At 36.6% G+C, this 20,826-nt stretch overlaps 1 protein-coding gene across 2 annotated transcripts in view; it reads right to left on the bottom strand.

Annotated features, from left to right (window-relative positions):
- Nucleotides 1-20,826, bottom strand: part of HAUS6 (HAUS augmin like complex subunit 6) — an 81,225-nt gene that overhangs the window by 36,760 nt on the left and 23,639 nt on the right. For both annotated transcript variants that reach the window (XM_077148075.1, XM_077148077.1), the window contains exons 5-7: nt 19,421-19,568; nt 17,256-17,321; nt 16,901-16,949 (exon numbers count right to left, since the gene is read on the bottom strand). In XM_077148075.1, coding sequence (XP_077004190.1) covers nt 16,901-16,949; nt 17,256-17,321; nt 19,421-19,568 — 263 coding nt within the window. The remainder of the gene's footprint in view (nt 1-16,900; nt 16,950-17,255; nt 17,322-19,420; nt 19,569-20,826) is intronic.

The raw sequence follows: 20,826 nt of genomic DNA, 5'->3' as shown, positions 1-20,826 counted from the left end.
GTGAACTTAGAAGACAGGATAATCAAAATCTTATAGTTCAAAGGCTCATCTTTTGTGGTCTGGACTGTAGGATTATATAGTTTTAAATATGTTGATAGAATCCAATTGTATAAAACTGGTGTCAGACTAAGTCTAAAGTGATATGTTATAATTAAAAAAAAAATAAAAATAAAAATAGAAGAACAGATAGAGAAAAAGAATACAGAAAATGGAGCAGTGTTTCCAAGAATTGAATAACAGCATAAAGCACACAAGCATACATGTCACAGGTGTCCCAGAAGAGAAGGGAAAACTGGTAGAAAGACTATTTGACAATACACATGTACAAGAAGTACAACATATGCCAAAGAGAATAACAGACTTACCCAGAGAAACATACTAATTAGAAAGTCAATGCCAAAGATAAAGACAAAATGCTGCTAGTTATAGCAAGAGAAAACTGATTTGTCACATATAAGGGATCCACAATAAAACAAAGTGCAGATTTCTCATGAGAAACCATGCAGGCAAAAAGGCAATGGTATGATATATTAAGGATACCAGTATCCAAAAATAAATAAATAAATAAATAAATAAAAACCCTGCTACCCAAAAAGTTCTTTATGCAGCAAAACTGTCCTTCAAAAATAAGGGAGAGGGTGAGCCACAGTGGCTCAGTGGCAGAGTTCTCACTTGCCATACCAGAGACGGGTTCAATTCCCGGTGCCTGCCCATTCAAAAATAAATAAATGAAATAAGGGAGAGTTTAAAATATTCACAATAAACAGAAACTGAAGGGTTCAAGCACTAGAACCCTAGGAGTTCTGCAAGCTGAAGAAAAAGGAGAAGACAGGACACAGCGGTCTGGAATAGAGTGTAGAAATGAAGATTATCACTAAGGGTTAACTAAAAGAGAAAAAGAAAGAAAACCAAGAGATAATATGGCTGAAGTACTGTCTTTATAGTAAAAAACAGTAACATTACAGATTAAACTCCCCAATCAAAAGACATCGATTAGAAGAATGGATTAAAAAGCATGATCCAACTGTATAAGATCCAACTACAAGAGACTCCCCTTAGACTCAAAGACACAAATATGTTGAACGATCCTCCATGCAAACAGTAACCAAAAAAGAGTTGGGCTAGCTCTATTAATACAAGACAAAATAAATTTTAAATTCAAAACTGTTATAAGAGACAAAAAAGGATACTACATATTAATAAAACGGACCATCCACCAAGAAGAAATAACAATCATAGTATTATATCAGGTATATCATAAATATACCTAACCAATACATGAGGCAAACACAGACAAAACTGAAAGAAGAAATAGATGCCTCAACAATAACAGTTAAGAGACTTCAATACATCACTCTCATCAATAGATAGAACATCAAGACAGAGGATCAATAAGGAAACAGAGAATTTGAAAATTATGATAAATAAACTATATCTAATAGACCTATACACCTGCACACCCATCAGGATAAACATTCTCCTCAAATGCACATGGATGATTCTTCAAAGTAGACCACATCTTGGGCACAAAACAACTCTCAATAAACTTTAAAACACCGGAATCATACCAAAAAATCTCTACCATATGGGATGAAACTAGAAATCAACAATAGACAGAGAAGTAGAAAATTCACAAATAAATGGAAATTACACAACACACTATTAAACAATCAGTGGGCCAAAGAAGAAACTGCAAGGGAAATCAGTAAATATCTCCAAACAAACGAAAACAAGAACATAATACATCAAAACTGCTGGGATGCAGCATAAGCAGTGCTGAGAGGTAAATGTATACCCCTAAATGCTTACCCAAAAAAGAAGAGCTAAAATCAAATATCTAATTGCACACCTAGAGGAACTAGAAAAAGAACAGCAAATTGATCCCAAAGCAAGCACAAAAAACAAAGATTAGAGCAGAAATAAATGAAACTGAGAACGAAAAGCTTAAGAGTATATCAAAAACCAAAAGTTGGTTCACTGAGAAAATCAATAAAATTGACAAGTCCTTAGCTAGACAGACAATAAAAAAAAGAGAGAAGATACAAATAAATAAAATGAGAAGTTGAGAGGGGGTCATTACCACTGACCCCACAGATAAAAAAAGATTATAAGAGGATGCTATGAACAACTGTATGCCAATGAGCCAGACAACTCAGACGAAATGGCCAATTTCCTACATAAACATGAACAACCTACAATAACCCTAGAAGAAACAGAAGACCTCAACAAACCAATCACACGTAAAAAGAATGAAATGGTCATCAAAAATCTCCCAACAAAGAAAAGTCCAGGACCAAATGGCATCACAGGTATACTCTACCAGTCATTAATACCAATTCTGCTCAAACTTGTCAAAAAAACTGAAGAGCAGGGAAAGCTACCTAACTCATTTCATGACACCACCATCACCCTAATACCAAAGTCAGTAAAGATACTACAAGAAAATAAAATTACAGACCAATCGTTCTAATTAATATGGATGCAAAAATCCACAAAAAAATACTTGCCAATTAAATCCAATGGTACATCAATAGAATTATACACCATGATCAAGTGAGTTTTATTCCAGGTATGCAAGGATTGAGCAATACAAGAAAATTAATCAATGTAATACACCACTTTAAAAAAATGAGAGGGAAAAAAATGATCATCTCAATGCAGAAGGATTTGAAAAAATTCCAACATCATTTCTTGATGATACTATGAGGGTGCACAAGTGGGTCAGTGGTAAAATGCTCACCTTTCATGTGGGAATCCCAGGTTCAATTCCCAGACCATGCACTCCCACCCAAAAAAAAAAACTACTTTGAAAACCAGGAATCCGGGAAACTTTCTCAACTTGATAAAGAGCATATATGAAAAACCCACAGCCAACATCATACTCAGTGGTGAAAGACTGAGAGTGTTCCTTCTAAGATCCGTAACACAACAAGGATGCCCACTGTTACTTCTGTCATTCAACACTGTGCTGGAAGTTCTGGCCAGAGCAGTTAGCAAGAAAAGAAATAAAAGCATCCAATTCAGAAAGGAAGAAGTAAAACTTTCACTGTTTGCAGATGACATGATCCTATATATAGAAAGTCCTGAAAAATCTACAATGAAAATGCTAGAGATAATAAACAAGTTCAGCAAAGTGGTAGGAACAAGATTAACATGCAAAAATCAGTAATGTTCTTTACACTAGTAATGAGCAATCTGAAGATGAAATCAAGAAAAAAAATTTCCATTTACAATAACAACTAAAAGAATCAAACACCCAGAAATAAATTTAACCAAGATGCAAAGGATTTGTACAGAGAAAACTTGAAAACATTGCTAAAAGAAATTAAAGACATAAACAAACGGAAGGACATTCTGTGTTCACGGATTAGAAGACTAAATATCATTAAGATGTTAATTCTGTCAAAACTGATTCCCAGATTGAATGCAATCCCATTCAAAATTCCAACATTCTATTTTGCAGAAACAGAAAAGAATTATCAAATCTATTTGAAAGGGTAAGGGCCCCAAATACTAAAACCATCTTGGAAAAAGAACAGAGTTTGAGGACTCACACTTCCTGTTGTTAAAGCATATTACAAAGCTACATGGCCAAAACAGCATGGTACTGAGAAAAGCATAGATATACTGATCAACAGAATCTGAGAGTTCAAAAACAGACCCCCACATTTATTGCCAACTGATTTTTGACGAGGCTGCAAAGCTCACTCAACTGAATAAAAATAGTCTCTTCAACAAATGGTGTTGGGAGAACCAGATACCCATATGCAAAAAAAGGAAAGAAAACCCCAATCTCATACCTTACATAAAGATGAACTCAGAATGGATCAAAGACCTAAATACAAGAACCAGTAACATAAAACTCCTTATAGGGAATATAGGGTAGTATCATTTTCTGGTAGGCAATGGTTTCTTAGACATATACCCAAAGCACAAGCAGTGAAACAGAAAATAGATAAATAGAAACTACCCCAAATTAAAAACATTTGTGCATCAAAGGAATTTAAAAAGACAACCTATTTAATGGGAGAAAAAATTTGAAAACCACAAATGCAATAAAGGTTTAACATCTAGAATATACAAGGATATCCTACAGCTCAACAATAAAAAGACAAACAACCCAACTAAAACACGGGCAAAAGACTTGAATAGGTTTCAAGATGGTGGCTTAGTGAGGAACCTGGGATTACCACATGAAAGGTAAGCATTCTAAAACTGACCCACTTGTGCACCCTCATAGTATTTTTATCAAGAAATGATGTTGGAATTTTTTCAAAGATGGTGGCTGAGACAAATTGGTGGAATTTGTCCACCAGAGTAGCTAGTAAATAGCCAGGAACAGTACAGAACAACTGCTAGGGGCACATCAGTGACCAGACACACAGCATACAACAGTCTGGACCAGCTGGACCAGCTGTGATCCTACCCAGACTGTGAGTCCCCCAAGCCACAGAGGTTGGCACCCCTTCCCCACAGGCTGGTTCCCAGAGGTGAAAAGAAAGAGACTTTACTAACAGCAAGGGCCTAAGCTCAACCAAGCTTCTATTGTGGAATTTATGAACAAATTCTGACTGCAAAAAATAGGACCTCAGCTCAGCTAAACTTCGAATAAAAGAAAGCTACTAGTTTTTGCCCCGGTGCAGAGAGGGAAGGGCTGATGAAAAAAAAACAGAGGTTTTTTGGATCTGACAGCACAAAATAACTGAAAAGGTCTGAACCCTAAAAAAAAAAAAAAAAAAGGAGGAGGCACATACGACCTGGAGATAGAGCAACATAATAACTTAAGCTCTTGATTACAAACCTGAGGAATGAGGGTCCTGATCTGAAAAGGATTTTTTTTTCTGTGTTTCTACTGCTTAACTGCTCTTTAGATACAACTGCAAGGCTTCTCAGACTCCAAGGTGGAATTAAGCTTGTCTGAGAGACAAAGAGGCTGGTCAGGTAAAAGGAGGTTATTTCCTGGAGGCTGTGCCTTTCCCAGGAAAGGGGTGGGTGCCAGCTCAGCTGGAATCCCTCCCTCAAGGAATTCAGACCCAGGGATTGGAAAACTAAGCAATTAAAGCCAGCCTACAACCTCTCCTCTTCTCAACCATGCCCCCAGCAGGAAGAATCTGCTGAAGTTAAAGGTACCATATCACTTTATGCTGGCGCAGACAAGCACCACATACTGGGCAGGATAGGAAAAACACAGACTCTCAAGACTTCGTAGGGACAGTCTGTCAACCTCCTGGGTCTCACCCTCAGGGAAAACTGATGCAGGTGATTCCTCCTGAGAGGAGGCCATTCTGGTCTGGGAAAATCTGACTGAGGTCTATAATAACTAAGCAGACACTCCTAAGACAAAAAAAAAGGCACCATACAGGCAGGGCAAGAAACAAGAAAACAAGAACTGAAAAATTCTGATCTATTAAACAAAACCTATACTAGAGGACTGGAATAAGCTGAACTAAATGTCAAAGAACAGATAGACAACAAAGCAACCAGCAAGAAAATCCTAGGTAAAAGAGTGAAACAAATCTCCAGAATAAACTAATTAAAGAAATTAAAATGCCTAAATGCCAGCAAAAACTAATGAATCATACTAGGAATATTGAAGCTATGGCCCAGCCAAGGGAACAAACCAACAATTCAAATGACATACAGGAGTTGGAACAATTAATTCAGGATGTTTGAATAGACAAGGAAAATCTCATCAAAAATCAAATCAATGAATGAAAAAGGCAATGGGCAAACAAAAGGAAGAAATAAAAAATCTGGAAAAACAAATCACAGAACTTATGGGAATGAAAGGCAGAGTGGAAGAGATGAAAAAAACAATGGAAACCTACAATGGTAGATTTCAAGAGACAGAATATAGGATTTCTGAACTGCAGGATGGGACATCTGAAATCCAACAAGCAAAAGAAAATATAGAGAAAAGAATGGAAAAATAGGAGCAGGGATGCAGGGAATTGAATGACAACATGAAGCACATGAGTATACGCATTGTGGGTGTCCCAGAAGGAGGAGAAAAGGGGAAAGGAGGAGAAAGACTAATGGAGGAAATTATAACTGAAAATTTCCCAACTCTTATGAAAGACTTAAAATTACAGATCCAATAACTACAGCCTACCACAAACAGAATAGATCCAAACAGACATACTCCAAGACACTCACTAAACAGAATGTCAGATGTCAAAGAGAAAGAGAGAATTTTGAAAGCAGCAAGAGAAAGCAATCCATCATATAAAAGGGAAGCCCAATAAGACTATGCATAGATTTCTCAGCAGAAACATGGAGGCAAGAAGACAGTGGTATGACATGTATTTAAGATTCTAAAAGAGAAAAACTGCCAACCAAGAATTCTATATCCAGCAAAATTGTCCTTCAAAAATGAGGAGAATTTTGTATTTTTTATTTTTATTTTTTCTCTATATTATCATTTTATTTCTTTTTCTGTTGTCTTGCTATTTCTTTTTCTAAATCGATGAAAATGTACTAAGAAATGATGATCATACATCTATGTGATGATATTAAGAATCACTGATTGCATATGTAGAATGGAATGATTTCTAAATGTTGTGTTAGTTAATTTTTTTAATTAAAAAAAAATGAGGAGAAAATTAAAACATTTTTGGACAAAAAATCACTGAGAGAATTTGTGACCAAGACACCAGCTCTGCAAAAGGAGCACTAGAGACAGATAGGAAAAGACAGGAAAATGAGGGGTGGAGAAGAATACAGAAATGAAGACTATCAGTAAACATAAAAAGAGTAAAAATTAGATATGACATATAAAATCCAAAAGGCAAAATGGTAGTAGAAAGTACTGCCCTACAGTAATAATACTAAATGTTAATGGATTAAATTCCCCAACCAAAAGACACAGACTGGCAGAATGGGTTAAAAAACAAGACCCATCTATTTGCCGTCTACAGGAGATGCATTTTAGACCCAAGGACAAACATACATTGAAAGTGAAAGGTTGGGAAAAAATATTTTATGCAAAAGACTTGAATAAACATTTCTCCAAAGAGGATATAATATAGCTAAAAAGCACATGAAAAGGCGTTCAACATCACTGGTGATTACGGAAATGCAAATCAAACTTACAAGATGTCGCTGCACACCACTAGAATGGCCATTATTGAAAAAACAGAAAAATTTAAAAACTTGCAATTTTCAAGTGTTGGAGAGGATGTGGAGAAATAAGAACACTTATTCATTGCTAGTGGTGTAAATGGTGCAGCCATCTATGTAAGACAGTTGGCAGTTCCTCTTGAAATTAAATACAGAATTACAATATGATCCAGCAATCTCACTACTATGAATATAACCAAAAGAACTGAAACCAGAGACTCAAACAGATATTTGCTCACCGATGTTCCTAACAGTATTATTCACAATTGCCAAAAGATGGAAGCAACCCAAATGCTCATCAATCGATGAACAGATAAACAAAACGTAGTGTATACATACAACGGAATATTATTCAGCCTTAAAAAGGAATGAAGTCTTAATACATACAATATGGATGAATCTTGAGAACATTAGTTTTGAGTGACAAAAATACTGAAGATCTCAATATTATGAACTAATTGCAACAAGGAAACTAATTATAACAAGGAAACTCAAAGTTAGATCTAGAATATAGTTACCAAGAGATAGACTGGGGTTAGAGAATGGTATCTTGATGATTAATTTGTACAGAATTTCTGTTTAGGTTGATGGCAAAAGTGTGGAAATGGATGGTGGTGATGGCAAATATTATTGTGAGTATAATCAACAGCAATAAACTGCAGAGGGGAATGTGGATAAAAGGGGAAACTTCAGGATGTGTATTTTACTAGAATAAAAATTAAAAGATGAAACATAGAACTGTACAACACAGTGAACCATATTGTAGACAGACTACAGTTAATACAAGTATAAAAATGATTTTTCATGAATTATAACAAATGTACCACACTAATACAAGGTGTTAATAATACAGTAGTGTATGGGGAAAAAATACACCTCATGTAAATTATGGATGATATATAATAGTATGATTTTAATAATCTTTCATCAATTGTAAAAAAGGACAGTACTGTTAAAAAAAAAGTACAATCATTTTTAAAATGCTTTCATCAATTGGGCAGTGTGTTGGTGGCTCAGAGGCAGAATTCTCGCCTGCCATGCCAGAGACCCAGGTTTGATTCCCCAAGCCTGCCCATGTAAAGAAAAAATGCTATCATCAATTGTAACAAATGTTTCACACTAATGCAAGGTGTTGAGGGTGGGGAAAGTATACAGGAAGCCAGTATTTTATGCATGATTGTTGTGTGAACCCACAACTTGTCTAGTAAAAAAAAAAGATGTGACTAGTATTTCCACTATTTTAACATGTCATCAAACTAAAGGTGAGTTTTCAGGAAGAAATAATAAAAGAATTTCAGGGTGACAAAGAAAACACTACACATCAATATTAAAAGTCATTCAAATTCCAGAAAATTTAAAATGTAAAAAAGAATGCTTTTTAAAAAGCAAAGAATTTTAGGCACATACGAACACGTTCACTAAAATCAGTTACAAGAATATTCATAGCACTTCTATTTGTATTAGTCAAAAGCTAGAAACAACCCAAAGGTTCATCTAAAGTAAAAAGGGCAGACTGCTATGTTCATACCACAGAACACTATAGAGCACTGAAAATGAACCCATTACAACTACACACAACAGCATGGATAGTTTTCACAGACATAATGATGAGTGAAAGAATCTGGACACAACACAAAAACTCGGTGAACTAAAGTCAAGAGCATGAGTTATCAGGTTGGGGCTTACTGTAAAGGACCCTAGATTGTAAGCTCTTTCAGTAGTCACATATATTTAGGATGTGTAACTGTTAGTTCAAATTTCTGAGATACTGAGCTGTTTGTATATAACCTGGTGTTTGCAAGAAACTGGTTATTTATGTGATACCTGAGACTCTCAGTCAGAGCTCTGAAGCTATGAAAGTCAGCAGTACCCCACATAGAACAGTTTAAAAAGTTGAATAAGTGGTCAAACATTGAGTAGAGATATAAATGAAGCTGATCTGGATAGGGCTAAGGGATATCAGAAGACTGGGTAAAGGATGGTATCACCCATATCCTAAAACTTCAACTTCTGTGTGAGACCAAAGGGAGAGATGTTTACTTGGTGCAAAATTTATATTTTGGGTAGTGCATTTCCTAATTTAACTTGTATAGTCAGTATAGTTGAACACCATAAGCACAGGGAATCTTGAGTAGAGCATGAGATTTCGTTGGTTTGTCCAGGTTAGTGTCCCAATAAATTCCAGAGTGATCTGGAAAGTGAATAAAGAAGTATTTGCAGGGTCCCTGTGCTTGCTTGGAAGGATGTATGTTCCCTAGAAAAGCCATGTTTTAAGCTAAATCCCATTTCATCAAGGCAGAATAATCCCTATTCAATACTGTATGTTTGAAACTGTAATCAGATCATTTCCCTGAAGATGTGATTTAATCAAGAGTGGCTGTCAAGCTGGATTAGGTGATGACATGTCTCCACCCATTTGGGTGGGTCCTGATAAGTTTATGGAGTCCTATAAAAGAGGAAACATTTTGGAGAATGGAAGAGATTCGGAGAGAGCAGAGAATACTGCAGCACCACGAAGAAGAGTCCACAAGCCAGTGACCTTTGGAGATGAAGAAGGAAAATGCCTCCCGGGGAGTTTTATGAAACCGGAAGCCAGGAGAGAAAGCTAGCAGATGATGCCATGTTCACCATGTGCCCTTCCAGCTGAGAGACAAGGCCTGACTGTGTTCATCACTTGCCTTCTCACTTGAGGTTTTCTGAGACGGTTTTGAGAGAAACCCCGAATTTCATCGGTCTTCTTGAACCAAGGTTCAAGATTCAATCTTTCCCTGGATAGATACCTTGGATTGGACATTTCTATAGACTTGCTTTTACTGGGACATTTTCTCGGCCTTAGAACTATAAACAAGCAACTTATTAAATTCCCCTTTTTAAAAGCCATTCCATTTCTGGTATATTGCATTCTGGCAGCTAGCAAACTAGAACAGATTTTGGTACCAGAGAGTGGGGTGCTGCTGTGGTTTGCAGATACCAAACATGTTGGAATGGCTTTTTAAATGGATAAAGGGAAGATTCTCAACGAGCTGTGAAAAGCTTGATAGAGAAGTTCTAGAATGCTTTGAAGAGACTGTTGGTAGAAATGTGGACTCTAAAGACACTTCTGATAAGGTCTTAGACAGAAATGAGGCATATGTTATTGTAAACTGGAAGGAAGGCGATCCTTGTTTTAAAATGGCAGATAATCTGGCAAAATTGACTACTGGCTTTGGCTGGAAGGCAGATTTTAAAAGCCATGAACTTGGATATTTAGCAGAAGAGATCTCCAAATTAAATGTCAAAAGTGCAGCCTGGTTTCTCCTCACAGCCTATAGTGAAACTGTGACAGGAGAGAGATAAGCTGAAAACTGAACTCCTGAGTACAAAGAAACCAGAAATTGATGTCCTGGAAAATTCCGGGCCTCCAGAAACGAAGACCCCAGAGAATAGTGCTCCAGGTGAGGATTTGACCAGATGTGGAACAAGTCAGCCATCTCAGAGAAAGCCAGGATTGGACATGGAGTTCTCCAGGAAGGATTTGTGGAAACTCCTTATGTCTGATGGGCATGATCCGAGGCTACTGCATAGAAAGCCAACGAGGGTGCTGTGGGACCTGTATAAACAGAGCTGCTGCCTGTCTGGACTGGGGGATTCTGAGAAGGGACACATTGGAGGAAAAATAAGTTCAGAGGCAAAACCATGGAGACTGAGGTCTGAAGTCAAGAAGCCTCAGGCCAGGAGAGCAGACCCACCCAAGCCAGTGGAGAAGGTGAGTTTGCCCCAAAGGCAGAGAATGGGCCTTCCACCTCATTGCTGTGGAAGAGTCATGCCGCCTCAGGCCTTCGAGAGGGTGAAACACATTCCTTGGGGTTTGGGGAGAGCCTGGTTGCCACCACATGGAGGGGTTGAGCGTGTGCCCCAGAGATGGCAGAGAGCCCAGGTGCAGGCCTGATGCTTGGAGAGGGTGAAGCCTAGAAAAAGGTGGTCTCCCCAACATCCCCCAAGGTTGCATTCAGAGAGAGGTAGGCCTCTGCATAGGCCCTTGGAAAGGGTGGGACTGCTGCTTTCAGAAGCCCCCACAATAAATGATTCTCAGATTCTGAGATCTAATGGACTTTGCCCTGCGGGTTTTCGAAACTGTATGAGTCTGGCTGCTCCTGTGTTCTTTCCCTACGGAAATGCATATATGTATCCCATGACTGTTCCTCCTTTGTATGTTGGCAGTAAATAGCTTGTTATGAGTTTTCAAATGTCCAGAGACAGAGGAGAATTTTCCTAAGCACAGCCCACATTTGTATCTAACTTTGATAAGACTTTGTACTGAAGTTAATCTTGTATTAATTTTGCATTGCAGCAAATAATCTGTTATGAGTTTTCAAAGTTCCAAAGCCAGAGGATAATTTTGCCTTAGAACAGACCATGCTTGTAACTAACTTAGATAGGAGTTTGTACGTTTCTAACTTTGTATTTCATGCATATTGCTACAGAAATGATTTAAGGTTATCTGATATTGTTACGGAATGAATATATTTTGTATATACGGAAAACGTGTCTTTTGTAGGGTCCAGAGGGTGGAATACACTGGTTTGAAAGGATGTATGTCCCCTACAAAAGCCATGCTTTAATCAAAATCCCATTTCATAAAGGCAGAATAATCCCTGTTCAATACTGTATGCTTGAAACTATAATCAGACCATTTCCCTGGAGATATGATTTAATCAAGTGTGGTTGTTAAGCTCGATTAGATAATGACATGGCTCTACCCATTTGGGTAGGTCTTGAGAAATTTCTGGAGTCCTATAAAAGAGGAAACATTTTGGAGAATAGGAGATTCAGAGAGAGCCAGAGAAGAATGATAAAGCCACGACAGCCCACAAGCCAGCGACCTTTGGAGATGAACAAGTAAAACGCCTCCCTGGGAGCTTCATGAAACAGGAAGCCAGGAGAGAAAGCTAGCAGATGATGCCATGCTCACCACATGCCCTTCCAGCCGACAGAGAAACCATGACTGTTTACCACGTGCCTTCTCAGATGAGAGAGAGACCCTGAACTTCATCGGCATTCTTGAACCAAGGTGTCTTTCCCTGGATACCTTTGATTGGCTATTTCTATAGAATTGTTTTAATTGGGACATTATCTCGGCCTTAGAAACATAAACTAGCAACTTATTAAATTCCCCTTTTTAAAAGCCATTCCATTTCTGGTATATTGCATTCCAGCAGCTAGCAAACTAGAACAATCCCCTTAGGGGAATGGGGAAAAAGGAGGAAAGATTCACCTTTCCCATTTGGAGAATTTCTCATACTCTCACAAGCAGTGGGGTCAACCAGAGCAATAGGCCGAGCCCTCAACCTTGGGGTTTGCCCCTATGAAACTTAATCCTGCAAAGGATAGGCTAAGCCTACTTAAAATTAGGCCTAAGAGCCACTCCCAGAGAACCTCTTTTATTGCTCAAACACTGCCTTTCTCTCTAAGCCGACAAGGCAAGAGAACCCATTGCCCTCTCCTCTTATGTGCAACATGACTCCCAGGGTGTGACTCTCCTTGGCAACATGGTACAGAAATCCCAGGAGGAACTGGGACTCAGCATCAAGGGATTGAGAAAACCTTCTTGACCAAAAGGGGAAGAAAGAAAAGAGAAAAAAATGTCAGTGGCTCAGTAATTTCAAACAGAGTTGAGAGGTAATCCTGGAGGTTATTTTTATATATTACATAGATATCCATTTTCAGCTTATTGTGTATTTCAGTGAAGTACCTGAAACTGCAGAGCTGTACTCCAGTAGCCTTGTTTCTTGAAGATGACAGTATGAAGATATAACATTTACAATGTGACTGTGATTGTGAAAACCTTGTGTCTGATGTTCCCTTTATCTAGGGTATGGACAGATGAGTAAAAAACATTCATAAGAAAATAAACAAATAGGGGGAACAAAGGTTAAAATATATTGGGTAGATGGAAATATTAGCGGTCAATGAGGGGAGGTAAGGAATATGGTATGCATGAGTTTTTTTCTTTATTCTTGCTATTTCTTTTCCTGCAGTGATACCTATGTTCTAAAAAATAATCATGGCGATGAATATACAACTATGTGATGACACTGTGAGCCACTGATTGTACACCATGTATGGAAAGTTTGTATGTTAAGAATGTATATGCTCGTACGTTGTTCTATCAATAAAAATTAAAAAAAAAGAAAAGAAAAGTATGTTTGCATTCGTATGTTGTTTTGTCAATAAAGATATTTAAAAAAAAAAAGAATCTGGACACAGACTATATTCTGTATACTTCCATTTATATAAAGTTCAAACATAGGCAGCATTAATCTTTGGTGTAAGAAGTAGGAATAATGTTTTACTCTTGTGCAGAAATGGTTATGAATGAATGGGACCTCAGGGGTCTCTGAAGTGCTGGTAATATTGGTTTTTAAACTAGATGTTGGTTTATATGGATGTAATCATTTTGCGAAAATTCATCAATCTATGCATTTATGATTTGTCCATTTTTTTCTATGTTATGGTTAAAAAGAATTTACAAAAGTAGGAGGGAAATGGGGTAATATAATAATTATACCCAAGTTAGTGTCTGTCGTTCCCAATGGTATCCACAAGGTACTAAATATCTAATTAAAGTGCTGCATGGCAAGGTGAAGTTGTCCCCAAGAAAGACTCAGTGGCTGAAAGTCTGGAGGTCTCACAGGATGGCACTTCCCTGGTGAACTTACTATGATCCAGGATTTGGTTTTCAGATTTTCCAAGTCTAAAAATTTGATTTTGCCAATGCCTCAAAGTTGACTAGACTCAGGGAAACTGGACATTAACCAAAGTCAGGAGACTGATGTTAAAACTTTAATAGTACTGACTGGATATGTAGAATGGAATGATATCTTAATGTTTTGTTTGTTAAATTTTTTTAATTAATAAAAAAAAGTTAAAAAAATTTAAAAAAACTTTAATAGGTTTAATATCAACCTATTAAATTTAAAATAAGAGATATAAATTGAACAGACAGTTGACTAAACAAACTGTGACATTTACATAAGATGGAATATTATGCAGCTGTGAGACAGAATAAAGTTATGAAGTATGTAACAACATGAATGGACCTTAAGGACATTATGCTGAGTGTGATTAGCCAGAAACAAAAGTACAAATACTGTATGGTCTCACTGACATGAACTGACGTCAGTGAATAAACTTAGAATATTTCCTTGGTAACAGAGACCATCAGGAGATAGAAATAGGGTGAGATATTGGGTGATTGGAGCTGTAGGGATACAGATTGTGCAACAAGACTGAATATAAAATCTCAGATATGGACAGCACAATAGTACCTAACAGTAATGTAATTATGTTAAAACACTGAATGAACCTGCATGTGAGAATGATAGAGGGAGGAGGACTGGGGACATAAATGAAATCAGAAAGAAAGATAGATGGTAAAGATCGAGATGGTATAATCTAGGAATGCCTAGAGTGTATAATAATAGTGAAATGTACAATGTACAAATTTTAAAAATGTTTTTGCATGAGGAAGAACAAAGGAATGTCATTATTGCAGGGTACTGAAAATAGATGATAATTAATACTTTAAAATGTCAGCTTATGTGTGAGACTAAAGCAAAAAATGTTTTTTGTTACAAAATTTATATTTTGACTAGAGCATTTCCTAATATAACTCATGTAGATAGTTTGATTGAATGTCATAAGTACTTGGAATCTCAGGTAGGACATGAGATTTTGTTGGTTTGTCCAGAGTGATGCCCCAATGAATCCCAGAGTGATTTGATCAGTGACTGGAAAAGTATTTGCAAGCCCCCTTCGGGGAATGGTGAGAGTGGGGAGAAATTCAACTTCCCCAAGTTGAATTCTTGATATTCTCACAAGCAGTGTGGACAACCAAAGCTATAGGCTGAGCCCCCAGGCTTGGGGTTTGTTCACATGAAACTTAACCCAACAAAGGATAGGTCAAGTCTACTTAAAATTTAGGCCTAAGAGTCACCCCCAAGAGAGCCTCTTTTGTTGCTCAGATGTGGCCTCTCTCTCCAGCCAACACAATGAACAGTCTCACCACCCTTCCCCTCTCTGCGTGGGACATGACTCCCAGGGGTGTGGACCTTCCTGGAAACGTGGGACAGAAATCCTGGAGTGAGCTGAGACTCAGCATCAAGGGACTGAGAAAAACCCTAGAATGAGCTGAGAATTAACATCAAGGGATTGAGAGAACCTTCTCGACCAAAGGGGGAAGAGTGAAATGAGACTAAGTGTCAATGACTGAGAGATTCCAAACAGAGTTGAGAGGTTATCCTGGAGGTTATTCTTATGCATTAAGTAGATATCACCTTGTTGTTCAAGATGTAGTGGAGAGGCTGGAGGGAACTGCCTGAAAATGTAGAGCTGTGTTCCAGTAGCCATGTTTCTTGATGATGATTGAACAATGATATAGCTTTCACAATGAGACTCTGTGAATGTGAAAACCTTGTGTCTGATGCTCCTTTTAGCTACTATATCAGCAGAAGAGTAGAACATATGGAATAAAAATAAATAATAGGGGGAACAAATGTTAAAATAAATTTAGTTTGAAATGCTAGTGGTAAATGAAAGCGAGGGGTAAGGGGTATGGTATGTATAATCTTTTTTTTCTCTGTTATCGTTTTATTTTTTTTTCTGTTGTCTTTTTATTTCTTTTTCTAAATTGATCCAAATGTTCTAAGAAATGATGAATATGCAACTATGTGATGATATTAAGAATTACTGATTGTATATGTAGAATGGAATGATCTCTTATTGTTTTGTTTGTTAATTTTTTTAATTAATAAAAAATGTTAAAAAAAAAAGATATAAATTGAAAGCTCCATGAAGGGAGTGACATTGCCTATTTTTTTCACAGCTGTAAGCCCTAATATCTGGAAGAATGCCTATTATGTGGCAGTGATCAATAAATATTCACTGAATCAATATCTCAAGGAGGTCACTCATCTTTTCCAATGACAAGGTACCTCTGAGGCCAATTAATATCTAAAGCAACTTGGTGATGACAGAATTAATACAAAGAGCTTCAGGGAAATTTCAGACAAAAGAAAGGCCCCCAAAACATTCCAATTCCATATGAAAACCAACCCCTAGAGGCCTCAGATCGTTTATGTCCCTCATATTCCTCTCTATGACAAACCAGCTTCAATGTGACTCCTCATTTCTTTTCCATGCTTACTCTCCCTTTAGTTAATACATATTATTGAGATAAATTAATACTACTGATTAAAAGTTACAATAAAGATAAACTTTTCTTATTGGCTTGAAAGATTTTTATCAACCATATTTAAAAATGCTTTTGTACAGTTAACAAATGTACCACACCAATACTGTGGATCAATGTGTGGGTTGGGGTGGAAGGATAAGAGATATGGGAGGATCTGAGTCTTATTTTTTATTTTTATTTCCTTTCTGAAGTAATGAATATGTTCCAAAACCGATCATGGGGATGTATGCACAACTACGTGAGGACAGCATGAGCCAGTGATTGTATACTTCAGATGGTTTGTATGGTGTGTGAGTGTATTTCAATAAAACTGCATTAAAAAATGCTTTTGTACACATTTAATCTTATAAGCTAATTGTTTCCATTATATTCAAGTGTTTTAGAGTATATATCAACTATATAAGTAGGGCAAAAAAAAAAAAAAAAGCAACTGCCCTACAAAAGAAATGGCAAATGAGAAACAACAAAAAGAGATAAAATGGGAGTCCAAGTGAATGAGCAAACACCACAAATCACAATTTAAATTTCTCCCTTCAAAAATTCTCTTACCTTTTGAATTTTCTCTTGTATATTACTTTGGTCATCACAGGGTTCCATTCTAGTCAAAAATTAAATAATTTAATTAGCCATAAGAAAACAACATGGCAATTTAAAAACCAAGGGGCTAATTGATCTGCAAGCCTACCCACTAACAAGCAGTCCAATTAAAAATAGAAATAAATTCTACCTTAAAGCAATATTAGAAAGAGAAATGTACTAAAAGTCAGAATATGTTTTAGTCATATCATTACCAGGCTAAAATTTATATATTATTTTAATTAATGTTTCTGAAACTGTCAGGTTCCTCACCTATAAATTAGCTGAACTAATTTTGACGCAACATTTAGCTCTAAAAGTCACTTACTTTTTAATTTCATCTTGCAGTCCAGCACATTCTAATCTCAAATCTCGTACTTGCTTAACTGACATTCTGAAAGATAAATAAAATTACATATATAATTTCATTACAACTAAATAGTATGGCCGATTTTGATCTTCTCCCTTTTCGCACCTTTGTTCACGAACTCTGAAACTACTCTTCTAAACACACCCAGTGGCAACTAAAGGACTCTAGTTTCCCTCCTAAGAACCCTGCTTTAATAGTCACAGCTGTGATCCAACATTCAGGTTGCTACTGTATGGACCAAGATTTCGTGGCTAGCATGTTCTGACTTCTTTGAGCAAAAACTTACAAGTCAGTAATACAACCCTACTCTCTTATCCTTGTCTCAGACACCTAGGGGAGCAAATTTAAATGTTATCTATAGGAGTGAGGTCACATTACAGTTTTAGGCCCATTTCAAAGGATCTTATAGGTTTAGTAACAAATAATACAATATTTTAACTCATCTTATTGTAGTTACTTATAATTAGGTTAGATCCAACCTAAACATCTGTCACATAGTAGACACATACAAAAAAGCTTGTTGAATACATGAACCTAAATATAAAATAGAATGAAATGGATTTTAAATACATAATAGAATATCTACTTCACAGAATATCTATTTAATGGAATAACAACTCAACAGACCATTCAATTCACATTAAAAATAATACATGATGTAGGGGACCTAACAGCTAGACAATATGGGTTTTCTTTGATAAGTGATGAAAATGTTCTAACCTGGTAATGGTTGCACATACTAAAAACCAGTGTAATGTACACTTTATATGGGTGAACTGCATGGTATATGAACCGTATCTCAATAAAGCTGTTAAAAAAAAAGGTAATATACTATGGCAATATGAAAAAATGTACAAAATGAAACAGCCAGAGGAAAAAGGATAAAATTACAGCTAAAAAATGTAGCACCACATTATAAAGAGGAAAAGGACATATTACTATTGAGCTTTTTAACAAAGCAGTATTTTCCTCTTCTCTAAACTTTCATTTACAATATAAAGTTTAAAAATATATTATTCAGAACTTATCTGGCTTTAGATGAATAGATAACAAAATGTGGTGTATGTGTATATATATATACACACACACATAAAATGGAATCTTATTCAGTCCTAAAAAGGAATAAAGTTCTGTGACATGCTACCACATGGCTGAATCATGAGGACATCATGCTAAGTAAATTAATCAGACAAAAAAGGACAGATATAATTCCACTTAGAAAAAATAACTAGAATATGCAAATGCATAGAGACAGAAAATAGACTACAGGTTACAGGATGGGGGTGGGGAGAACAGGCATTTAATGCATAATGGGTATAGGGTTTCTGTTTTGGGTGTTTAGAAAGTTCTGGTAATAGATAGAGGTGAAGGTAGCACAACATTGTGATTGTAATTAATCCCAATGAGTTTTATGCTGGGGAGTGGTTGAAACGATAAAGCTTATGTTGTAAATGTTTCCACAATTTAAAAAGAGAAAAAGACTAAAGAGATAATAACAACTAAATGCAATATATGATCCTAGACTGGATCTAAAAATGGAGGGAAAATGTTCAAAAGGACATTACTGGAGCATGTGAAAAAATTGCAATATAGACTGTATGTTTCATATCCATGTTAAATTTCCTGAACTTGATCATTGTGCTTAAGTTTGTTATATAATCTAATATCTTTGTTCTTAGAAAACATATATGGAAATACTGCATGTTCAAGGAGCATAAGGTATACAACCCACTTTTGAATGTTCAAAAAATGGATGGATGGATGGAAAAGAAGGAAGGGAAGGGAAGACGATGGGTGGAAGGAAAGAAAGGAAAGAAGGAAGGAAATGGCAAATGTGAAATGTTAAAAGTTAGTGGGTCTAGCTGTGAATGGAAGGGGCTCTGCTGGAGATCTCTGTATGGGTTTTGTATTATTTATGTAATTTTCTTGTAAGTTTGAAATTATTTCAAATTATAAAGTTTATTAAAAAATAAATAAGTAGAAGTTATCGGGCTTTAGGATAAAAAGATAAAAGCCAGGGTTTTGAGGTATGCATACATTTTCTTTCTCACTGAAAATATACTAATTATATTTGTTTACAAATAAAGGAATTTTAATTTTCTCACTATTACAGTATTACTTACAGTGCATTTTCCTGATATTTCTGGATAACACAGTCTTCCCTTTGCAAAATTTGTAAAAATCTGTTTCGTGCTACATGGAATCTTGCAATGCATTTATGCAAATCATGTGGCTTTACATTAGATGCCTCTGTAAAACGTGTAGACGAATCTACATGGAACACAAGATTATAGAAAATTTGAACTTAAAAACTAATATAAAAAATGTTGAATTTCTGTAAATTTTAAGCAATCAAATGAACAATCTTATACAACCAACATGGCCCTAAATGCAAGTAAGCCACACAAATGCATGAAGATACAACTAATGTTAAAAGCAAAGACTATTTTTTTAAGTAGAACACTAATAAAGGGTATTTGAAGTTTTTTTTACATTATTAAAAACTTTTAGAATCTATTTGCCTAAAATGAGCAGTCCATTCATAATCTGATATATCCATGAGCAAATACATGGCTATATGAACAACTACTCTTCTTAACAAGATCTTTTAACAACAAAGGAAAAGGGCAATTAAAAGAAATGAGGTGAGAGCAAATCACTTCCATTTCTGCCAATGGCTGACTTTTCCTTCTAGTAAGACCAACGAGACAAGATAGCCAAATAAAAACATTCTCCATTTCTCATGAAATTCTTGACTATGCCACTCATGATGAAAGTAGATCCTAAAAACAAGCCAACCAAACATTTCAGAGTCCAGTTTTCGGAGTCCATGTTTTTTCTGTAAAAAATATAATAAATCCTAGTTTAACATGGATTAGTACAATGAAGAGATAAATATACTGGAAATCAGGGATCCCACAATGCACCTAACATTAAAATTCAGGTGAAAGCATTACTCCAATGAAACCATCATAATTTCTAAATATTTCAGAAGGAATGAGTTCATCGAATCTCAAAGTCATGTAGAGACTCTGTACGTTAACAGGAATTACTCTAAATCAAAAATAAGACAATCCAGAACTTTCAGGAAGAGAGCCAAATAGAGTAGCTCGAGATTAGCCCTGCTCCACAGAAAAGTTAGAGTAGGTACAGGAGGGCGACTGAGGCAGCAATTCAGGAGTACAGTTGACCTTCTGCACCACAGCCCTTATTCCAGAGGCCAAGGAACTGTGAGGCAGAAAGCTGGAGACTGGCACGGAGGTGCGGAGCCCACGGGAGTGCACGGACAGAAGCCAAGGACTCAGAAGTAAGCCCGGATGCATTCCTTGGGTACGTTACCCTCACCAGCACAGGCCTGTGACTCCCCCACACCCCATGCACCCGAATCCCGTCACTTGCTCCCATTCCCCACACTCCAGGTGCTCCCACCCCACCAGTCCCCAGTACACGTACCTGCCCTACATCCCCACACCAAGGGTGGCCCAACCCACCTCTCATGCATCCCTCCTGAGCACAATCTCTCCCTACC

Source organism: Tamandua tetradactyla, chromosome 2 (assembly GCF_023851605.1).
Source record: "Tamandua tetradactyla isolate mTamTet1 chromosome 2, mTamTet1.pri, whole genome shotgun sequence".
Taxonomy (NCBI): Eukaryota; Metazoa; Chordata; class Mammalia; order Pilosa; family Myrmecophagidae; genus Tamandua; species Tamandua tetradactyla.
The sequence above is the reverse complement of the archived record's forward strand: the minus strand, read 5'-3'. Positions and strand labels throughout refer to the sequence as shown.